The 10255-nt window shown below is 49.4% G+C and overlaps 1 protein-coding gene across 1 annotated transcript; it reads right to left on the bottom strand.

The window, feature by feature from the left end:
• Positions 1-1284: 1284 nt before the first annotated feature.
• Positions 1285-10232, bottom strand: LOC135908992 (mucin-21-like). The gene is made up of 3 exons (XM_065440859.2): positions 10170-10232; positions 9238-9584; positions 1285-2479 (listed from the first exon to the last, which is right to left on the bottom strand). Exons 2-3 carry the CDS (start codon positions 9428-9430, stop codon positions 1500-1502), a joined length of 1173 nt encoding a protein of 390 aa, XP_065296931.1. The 5' UTR covers positions 9431-9584; positions 10170-10232; the 3' UTR covers positions 1285-1499.
• Between the last annotated feature and the right edge of the window lie 23 nt (positions 10233-10255).

Below are 10255 nucleotides of genomic sequence, written 5' to 3'. Positions count from 1 at the left end.
ATATATATATATATATATATATATATATATATATATATATATATATATATATATATATATATATATATATATATATATATATATATATATATATAATATTGTAATATAGTATTGTAATAGCTAATATTGTATATACAGGTGCCATTTAAACGCTCATGTAACCAACTGTCTTTGTCTTCTTTTTGTATTTACCACTCCCCCTCTGTAATGCCCTTGGCCCTGAGGGGTATAATAAATGAAATGAAATGAAATATATATATATATATATATATATATATATATATATATATATATATATATATATATATATATATATATATATATATATATCCCTCTCACACGTCCTGTAGATGTAGCTCTCGATCTACTCACCCCCGACTGTCCTTGCTCACCTTCGACGGGCCTTTCGGATTGCGACGTCTCATATTTCCATTCGCATAATAGCTCCAGTGGCAAAGTGCATCAGCACCTTGCCGCTACCAGCGCCGGTGCGCGTGGCATACGTAGCGCCGTCGCCATGGTATCGTTCTCGCGTTTACAAGCACACAAACACGAGGAGAGGCGGGCTCCACCCCACGATATGTTCTGCTGCGGAGAAGCCAGCTTTGACAACGCATTTGAGTTTTTTCGGACTCCTTCGAGGATCGAGCGCCGGAAGTACGAAATACATATGATACTTCTTGCACCATTCCGTCGCAGCACATGCGCGCACTGCGATTTCAGCGCGGCATCGAACGAATTGAGAAATTGCGTAGTTGCCGTGACCTGCGACCAAGCTGCACGAGAAAAAATGTGATGTTGGCACCGGTTTTGCTGCGTTGGCACAACTTTTAATGGGGACATCAAACCATGAGGCGTACCGCCGTGTACACACGCACGCGTTCAAGTGCTGCTGCGTAGGCGTACGTGTGAAGGCTCTCTAAAGAATTGGAAATTCCTGCGGTGACACGGGCGACGATGTAGACCACTGCGTATGAATGGGTTAAATAACCTAGCCTCGAGCACTGAACGCGAGGAAAAAAGAAGTATTGCACTCAAACTCTCGCATTTAATGCTCACTTTAATGCGTAGTCTGGAGAGCAATTCCAGAAGCAGCTTTGACACCGGGTTCAAGAGCGGGTCTTGGTACGCAGAGGTTTTATATCTTGCGACTGAGTATTAAAAACTGACTTAGGGCATCTGTAGAGGCATCAATACGTTTAGGATATCGGGTTTCGTGTTCATAGACTGTATATCGCCGATGCCGAATTACGTTTTTACGGAGGAGCTTTCCAGGGAACCAAGTTTCGTTGTCGTAGTTGGACATCCTAGAAGTGAGCTTTATTGTGAACTTTTGTTCATGTCATGAACAAACTTATTCCGCGGTTACGACGTTATATATCTACGAATCATTAATTAGTGAGAAAAAAAAGTGATTACTGTAAATAGCGGTGAAACAAGTATATATGTCCCCGCCCCCTCCCGCCACATACCTTCAAATACCTGATTATACAACATTTCTAATGTTCGCTTGGCAAATCCGTAAACGATTCGTTGGTCCAGGCGGAAAGCGTCCGGTTCTCCGTCGCCTCCGTCTCGGCGCTGCCCCCTTGCACCACCGTGCCTGTCTCCTCGTCAAGACCAGCGGCTCCCTCGGTGGACTCGTCGTCCGGTTCCGACCCCGAGGTGTTGGTCGAGTCGCTGCCGACTGCAGCGTGCCCGCGAAGTTCCGTCCACTCCGCGAGCCGCGGCGTCGGCACCGCTGCCTTCGTTTCGTTGCCGCCATGTTTCGCCATGCCTGTCTCCTCTACGAATCCAGCTGGCGCAGTGACCTCGTCAATCATGCCCGAACGAGTCGTACTGTTCGCCTCACCCACGCCGAACGCAGCGTCTTCGCGATACCCTCCTGTCCGCTCCACGAACGGCGCTATCGGTGTAGAAGCGGCAGCTGCAGGTGAGGTGGTGGCCGCGGCGTCCAAGGTTGTGTTGTTGGCTAGCTCGTCTAGCTTCGTCGTCGTCGTCGTCGTCGTCCTTTCAGGACTGCGCGACTGGTGCGTCCTTGCTGCATCCTTCCGGGCGATTAGGCTAACGGAGGATGTCTCCAACGTGGAGCGCGATGCGTTGGAGACAGTCCCGGCCCTCGCGGTCGCTTTCGTGGTGTCGAGCGCTGGCCGTCCGCCGCCATTGGCGATCCTGCCACGTTCCATCTCTGTGGCAGTCGTCGCGCCTTCTGGACCCTCGAACGACGATGACGACGACGTGTAAGGCGACGTTGAGGTCTTCTTGCGTCGGCCACGTTTTTTCGCCCTCCTAGACGTGCCACCGGAGGCGCCCCGTGGCAGGTGACCGGTGGCTTTTCTTGCGGCTTTGGCATTAACGGTAGTGGCGGCGGTAGGCAGACCTGCGACCGTGACGTTGACTGCTTGCGGAATCGATGACTCGTTTACCGATGGCGTCGCAGTCGTGGACGGCGGCCGACGTTGGACTTCGAGCGCGTACGCTGCGGAAAGGCAAGTAACAAATATGGGTACGAGAGAAGTGACCGCAGCTCTGCGTATATTAAAGCGGACCGGAGCTTGTTCTCGCAAAGTCGCTGGTAAACTATTCGGTCCCTTGTCGCGGATTTTCGCGCGTTTCCTTGTCGTGCAGTTTTGCGGATAAAAATGGCAGTATCGCAATTTCGCCCTAAGTGCAGCCACTGCGCAAGCTATTCTAGAACCTTCGCGTGGCTCGGAATTACATAATTAGTTCGCAGGACTCGTTTCGGAAACCAGGAGCCATTTAATTAGCACCATTTTGAAGCAATTAAGTGAACCGTATTTCTAAGCACATGATTATATATGTATATATCTTGTCCGAAAAGATCTTCAAGATATTTCATAAATATAACCTATTCGGAAGCAAACCGCGCCCCATATTTCGACTTGTTTTGAGGAAGCTGTAGCAGGTTTCAGCAAATTAATCTAGTCACCCTGATGCGCCTGCCGTTTAAAGTACACTTTGGAAAGATGATTACATAACACGTTGGGACGTACAGCGTCAGTCTCGCGAAGGATCCGCTGTGGTGCCTTAGTGGCTTTCGCATTGCGCTGTATACCAAGCCCGAGTGCGCGGGATCGAGTCCCGGCGGCGGCAGCCGCATTTCAATCGGGGTAAAATGCAAAAGCGCCCGTTCTACTTGCATTTGGTGCACCTAAAGGATCCCAGGTGGTGAAAATTAATCGGGAGTCCCTCACTACGGCGTGCCTCATAATCAGACCGTACTTTTGGCATGTAAAACGCCAGACTTGTGATTTTCTTTAGTCTTGCGAAGGATAAAAAAAAAAAGAAGTCGTAAAGTCATGTTGTCGTTAGGAAACGCTAAAGCCGTTTTCAAGATTTTAACTTGACGGGTAATAACTCGGCCCACTGTGCAGTCCCGCGACATTAAAGCTCACAGTTTCGTTTAATATTGGTAATGTTATCCAAGGTACAGTGCATACTTCCTATACCACGTGTTACACGTAACTTATTCCAAAATTTAAAGACGCGCGTGTTCCACGTATAGCTGGGCAGAAGCAAGGTAATGTTGCTTGCCATCGCTTGGAGCAAGTCAGACTATATTAATATTCCGCCTAACAATTGTTATTATTCATTAATCAACTTCTAAAATGTTATATTCCGAGCAAAAGTGTCAATGAGAAAATTGCAGACCATTGTGATTGGACTCCGGGAACGGCTTACTGTCTGGACTCCGGGAACTGCCAACTAGCTCTAGTATGCCTGTATTCACACATACAGCTGTGTCACAACATTGGAAGCATGAGAAATGTGGCATTTGCAACTTGAGAGTGAAATCTGAAATTGGGAGATATACTCAATACATCGATTTGTGGTGCTCACACATCAACTTCTCTTGCCGTCTGTAGGCTACAAATGTTCAACTTTTTCATTGCTTCCACGATCTCAGAATTTCTCTGAGCAGCTTTTTAAACCATTTGATTTCAGCTGCACACATTTGCTAAATGGCTAATTAGTTTGTCCCATTATGGTGTGGCATATTAAAAGACGTTTTTTTTGTCACAAACACATTTTTTAATTTGCAGCAAAAAACATGTCTTTCAGCAAGCAGTAGCTAGGCCAACAAGGGCTTGTTATGGTGTCATGCTGTTGTAAAAAATTCTACTGTCCTTCACATTGCTACTTCGGTCTTCAATAATATACTGTGTCTACATCTGCAGACGTTTTCATTTCTGATGCACATAATGCATCCGTTGTTTTGAAAGTTTTTCATGTCTGATTTTTTTGCTTTAGGATATTGTGTGTGTGTGTGTGTGTGTGTGTGTGCGTGCGTGTGTGTGTGTGTGTGTGTGTGTGTGTGTGTGTGTGTGTGTGTGTGTGTGTGTGTGTGTGTGTGTGTGTGTGTGTGTGTGTGTGTGTGTGTGTGTGTGTGTGTGTGTGTGTGTTGTTAGATATGGCGCCGTTTCCTGAGGCTACTTCGAGTTCCCCAAACCACTCGAGTCGCAGCACAGCTAATTGAGGAATGCAGAAGCAGGAAAGTGCATTCCAGAGAAGCGGCCGAGCAAACAAGTTTAAGGCAACAAGTTTACGTGCCAACAAGTTCGTGCGCCGCCGGGATTAGCAGGTGGGCATCCGACAATGGAGCAGGTGCAGCCCTCCCCTTCTCCTCGTTCGAAGTGCATTGCCAGTCTGCGAGGCAAGACCGCAGCAAGCCGCCAGGTGTGACACCACGACACGGGCGCCTACCATTGGCTGAAAGTGGCGTCATTGGAGTGGACTCTCCCAATGGTCAAACATGACGTGACTTGCAGTGCTCGAAGGGTTTATAAGAAGCCTTCCAGAGAGACCTGAGCATTCTGGGACATGCCCTGATTCCCTGATTCACCTCTCTCGAACTTCTTGCCGCGGGCCGCAGCGTCCGAGTTGCTGCCGGCCCGTAATGACAGTACGTCTGATACTTGTCGCTCACCTCCCTGTATAATATGAGAATAAATCCCTCCCAAGTTTGGGGTCTTCATCCCGAAGTCCCGTCCTCCAACCCCTACATCTGGTTGGCAGCGGTAGGATCGCCTCCGAACGCATCAGCTGGTGGCAGCGCTACGGATCAACCTTCGTCGAGAGAGATCATAAGGAACCGGGAAGAGCGAAGAAGAGAGAGCCTTCGTCGAAAGAGGTCCGAAGAGACTGGGAGTATCGAAGAAGGAGCGAGCCTTCGACCCAGGGAGTCCGGAAGGAACCGGGAACAGCGGACAAATGAACCGGATGGCAGAGTGCTGCAACCGTAAGTGAGCGCGTGGTTTTTTTCCTTATGATTCGCCAGACTCAAAGGTTGTGTGTTCAATTTTGATAGTTCTGGGAATCGGGAGTTTGATGCATTGTGTGTTTGCACAAATTAATTAAGGAAAACAGTTTTAACCACCTGTCGGGGCAGCTGCCATGGATCTTAGAAGGTTGACGAGGTTGGACTTGTTGTTGGTGTGCGACGATTTGGGAGTTGAGGCGGACGAACGGATGAAAACGCCAGCTATCATAAAGGCGATTCAAGATAGTGGCAATGATGACAAAAGCATTGAGCTTGCTTGGGAGGTGATACAGGAGCCACGGGAGCGGGAGCGTCGTGTACGTTTGCGAGAGCGTCGTGAGCTTAGGAGTGAGCGTCAGCGTGAAGAACGCGAGAATGAACGGAAGCATGAGCTTCAAGAACTTACTCTTAGGTGTGAGCGTCACGGACGTGAGAATGAACGCGAACGTGAGCGAGAGGAAAAGTATGAGAGAGAGAAGGCAGCACTGATCAAAGAGATACAGTATTGTGATCAGTTATTGGCACAGAGACAACGGCTGTCTGAGAATTCTGTAGGTAGTACAGAGCGAAAGAATGAGGAAGTGTCTAGCGGACTTTCGCCAAAAGCCGACGAAAAGAGTAGTGCCTGTGAGATTAGCTGCAGAATCATAAGTGAAGGGAAAAGGCTAGCTGCTAACGATGCCTTAGTGGCAACAGAGGCCGTTAAAGGCCGCAAGGAGAGCGACGAGGTGCTGTGCCAACAGATGACTGTAGAGACAGCTAGGCCAGCTGCGAACAAATTGGCACAGTTACCGAGCGTGTGCGTCGCTGGTAATGTTAGCGAGGTTGCTAGCGAAGAAAGGGGTACTGCTGACCAGACAGAAGCGAGCACCCATGTAGAGCCAGATGTGCGTGCAGAAATGAAGTGCGAGCTGGACGATGCAGTTGAGAATAGTTCTCGGGGTGGCGAGCTCCGTAGCTCACGAGAAAACAACTGCATTGTTCAGGGATCGGTGCGGCTCTCCGCCAGTCTAGATAGCCTAGATAGGGATGATTCAGTTAATCATTCGGACTGTGCGCGTGAGACAGCGATCGATACCGACGGGCTGTGTGCCGATTCACAGCGTGAGCTGGGCAATGTAGTAGAGGGCAGTTCGCAAGAGTGCGAGTTGTCTAACTCGAGTAAAGCCTGCTGCATTGTGCCAGAGTCGGTTGGGCTGTCCGCCAGTCGAGGCAAAGTGAGAGTAGATTTAAATGTAAATCACTCAGACTGTGCGGGTAAGAGGCCGATCCGGGCCGACGAGATGCGTACCGGCCAGCACGAGGCACGAGAAGGCGACATGAAGGCGAGTGCAAAGAGAAAGCGCCGTAAAAAGAAGCGCGGTAAAGAGCGAAAGTCGGTAATTAATGTAGCGCCGCCAAAGATGGCGAGAAACCCAAAAGGGCAGGGCGCGAGGAAGAAGGTGCGGTCGTCTAGGACGATGTTGACGCATCCAGAACGTTCGAGCCACAGGTCAAAGGGGGACCGCGAAGAATGTTCTGCACGGACGCGGACAAAGGGCACGAGGCAGTTAAGCTCCTCGTCGTTCCGTAGTTCTTTTCACAGCTCAGCGTGCAGTTCGAAGAAACGCAGGGTGGCAGGACGAGACCAGGTGGGGAGTGGCGACGCGGTCAGTCGAGTTCGTGTTGAAAGCGGGGCGCCGGGACGCAAATTGGCACGAGACCGTAACGTCTTGGGGGAGCTGATAGTGAATCAGCCCTTTTGTTGTCTCTCGGCAGCCAGAGTAGCTTTGAAACTTCGCCCACCGCGGGTCAGGCTGAAAGTATGAGTCAGTCGTAAGCAATCGGGAACGGGAAGCCAAGAGAGCTTCCGTAGAAGCAAAACGTGTTATTTCGTTTTATTTTTGAGCATCGGAAAATTTCGCGATTTGAGACTAGAGTTTCTTTCAATGTGTAAGGTTTGAGCTTTGTTTATGTTTTGGTTTGAGCAAGCTCCGAGATTTGAAAGATGAGGTTTATGTAATCATGTAGTCTCGCGAGATGTTCATTAATAAGTAGATAGGCTTTTTTGTGTGTGTGTGAGTAACCCGAGGGTCAAGGTTATTGTTGAGAGGCCTATGGTAAAGCGCGTGTGTTATTTAACCTTCTTTCTTTTTAAGCGTTTTTGAATTTTGTAAGGTTAAGCGCGTAGATTTCAGTGAGTGCATGATTTGCACTGAGAAGCGTTCTTAGTTCCATTAGCGCATGTCCTGTGTGGACGGAAGGAAGCAGATTTATGACTGGGTTGCTCGTGTGTGTTAGGGCAGCCGTATTCTGACTTCTCTGATAAGTATGCGTGGAACGAGTTATTTAGAAGACGCATCATTTTAAGAGTTCTGCGGAGTGTGTAAGTCCCGCGAGTTTAATTGTTCGTTTACGTCACGTGTCCTGTAGGACTTTCAGGGAAGAAACGTGAGTAAGCGTAAATGAAAAGTTTGCCTACAACGCAAGTACGCGTTCTGTTTAGTGACCACAAGGCTAGTGCGCTTGTGATTACGTACTTGCGACGTTGACCAGATTGTTCAGTGGCACCAATACGTGCGATAAGTACGCCACTGCGATAGATTGGAAACATGCTGTTCGTGTGGTTAGGCCACTTAAGTTATGTTCGGCTGTTTTCATTTGTTGTTTGCATCGTCAACGACCCTTTTGTTTTGCAACAACAATAGTACTCTGGTCTTGTCGGCAATCGAGGAGAAATGCATAGCTGTTTGGAAGGGTGGTTACAACTGTTTAGTCAAAATTGGGGAACTAAAAGATCAGGGTTGATTTTGACTCAGTAATAGCCTGGCGAGTCAGGGGTGAAGAGCCTGCGCTTACACGTGGGGCAGCGCTGTGTTGTTTGGTTTGTTTGACGTATGTTCTCCAGGGCCCAGGATCCCGAGAGTTGTCAAACGTGGCTCGACCCCAGTACCCTGAAGCTTCTATCAGCGTTCCTCATGGCCAGCGAATTGAGTTCCCCGGCCATTCAGAACTACCGGGGCGAGGACGAGCTGTTAGATATGGCGCCGTTTCCTGAGGCTACTTCGAGTTCCCCAAACCACTCGAGTCGCAGCACAGCTAATTGAGGAATGCAGAAGCAGGAAAGTGCATTCCAGAGAAGCGGCCGAGCAAACAAGTTTAAGGCAACAAGTTTACGTGCCAACAAGTTCGTGCGCCGCCGGGATTAGCAGGTGGGCATCCGACAATGGAGCAGGTGCAGCCCTCCCCTTCTCCTCGTTCGAAGTGCATTGCCAGTCTGCGAGGCAAGACCGCAGCAAGCCGCCAGGTGTGACACCACGACACGGGCGCCTACCATTGGCTGAAAGTGGCGTCATTGGAGTGGACTCTCCCAATGGTCAAACATGACGTGACTTGCAGTGCTCGAAGGGTTTATAAGAAGCCTTCCAGAGAGACCTGAGCATTCTGGGACATGCCCTGATTCCCTGATTCACCTCTCTCGAACTTCTTGTCGCGGGCCGCAGCGTCCGAGTTGCTGCCGGCCCGTAATGTCTGTACGACTGTTAATTGACGCTCACCGTCCCTGTATAAAATGTAGAATAAATTCCTCCCAAGTTTTGGGTTTTTCATCCCGACGTTCGTCCTCCAACCCTTACAGTGTGTGTGTGTGTGTGTGTGTGTGTGTGTGTGTGTGTGTGTGTGTGCGTGTGCGCGTGTGTGTGTGTGTGTGTGTGTGTGTGTGTGTGTGTGTGTGTGTGTGTGTGTGTGTGTGTGTGTGTGTGTCCTATAGTCAACAAATACGAGCGGCGGTTAGCTTTGTCTTTAGTTATCAGAAAACGGAGTCCTTAGTTGTGATCCTTAATTCCTGCGCAAGTTTTTCTCTTGAACACACTCGATGTCATTAGCCATTAACTTGTGTTTTCGACAGGGAGACGCGGCGTTACGATCGCGCCCGCGCGAGCTACACGCAGCGGTACAGTATAGCGTCGATGACCCACCGAAATATAGCGACGTGACGAGTGACCCGATGAACAAGGCAGTGAGGACGACGACGAAGCACAGGCTGAGGATGCTCGGTCGCTCCTCGAAGTAGTCGTTCCAGGTGTTGGCAGAAAACAACGGCGAAGGCGGGGGACGGCCGCCCTGCACCGATGGCCTGGCCGACGCCGCCGGAGTCTGGCCCTTGCGCATCACGGCGCTTGGCGATCACGGTGGACGTCGGGACGCCTCGCCTGAAGCTCGTTGTCTGGCCGACGCCCTCCAGCCTGCAGCGGTGCTTCTTCTTCTTCTTGTCCCCAATTGAATTGCACGTACACCCTCAACGGCAGTCTGGCCATGAAGCAAGCTGTAGAGGAGGAAAAAGAAAAATAAAAAACATATTTTATTTATACATTTTATTTTTCTTTGAGAATTTTGTTCGACAAGTGCTCTTTCGGAGATCGGTAGCTACGGGAGCCGAAATAAACATTGGGAGCCGCAACACGGACTGAACGAATATTGGCTTTGACGCGAAGTCGTACGTGATATGCGCCATTATATAGTTACGAACTTTTCGTTGAGAGTCAAACTTCAGTGCAGGATTAAATTGCGTATGGGTCGAAATAAGAATCGACGCCTGCGCCCATGCTCACAAAAACAAGCCTGCTACTTCACAACGAGACGAGGGAAGCAACCGGCAAGAATAGCTATTGAAAAGTATAATAATATTAATGAAAGAAAGAAAGCGTGTCGCATGTCGTATCGCAGTACACGAGACAGCAGTAAAAGCGAATAGGGGATGTTTAAAACACAATATTGAAGAATACAGGCGAAATGAAACGTGAGATGCACAAATACAAATGAAATGTGAGAGACGAGAAATGTTCGCGGCCACCGAAGCGGGATGGCGAGATCGCGTCCCGGAGAGATCCCCTGGTGCCGCTTAATTTACCGCAGGAACTGGAACGCGCCCATGAACAGAGCACAGGACCGACAGGCCAGTCCTGGTTGCCGCAGCTGACTCCTCCCGTGCTGGGT

The sequence above is a fragment of the Dermacentor albipictus genome, chromosome 1, assembly GCF_038994185.2.
Source record: "Dermacentor albipictus isolate Rhodes 1998 colony chromosome 1, USDA_Dalb.pri_finalv2, whole genome shotgun sequence".
NCBI classification, from domain to species: Eukaryota; Metazoa; Arthropoda; class Arachnida; order Ixodida; family Ixodidae; genus Dermacentor; species Dermacentor albipictus.
Note: the sequence above shows the minus strand (reverse complement) of the source record. Positions and strands in the feature narration are given on the sequence as shown.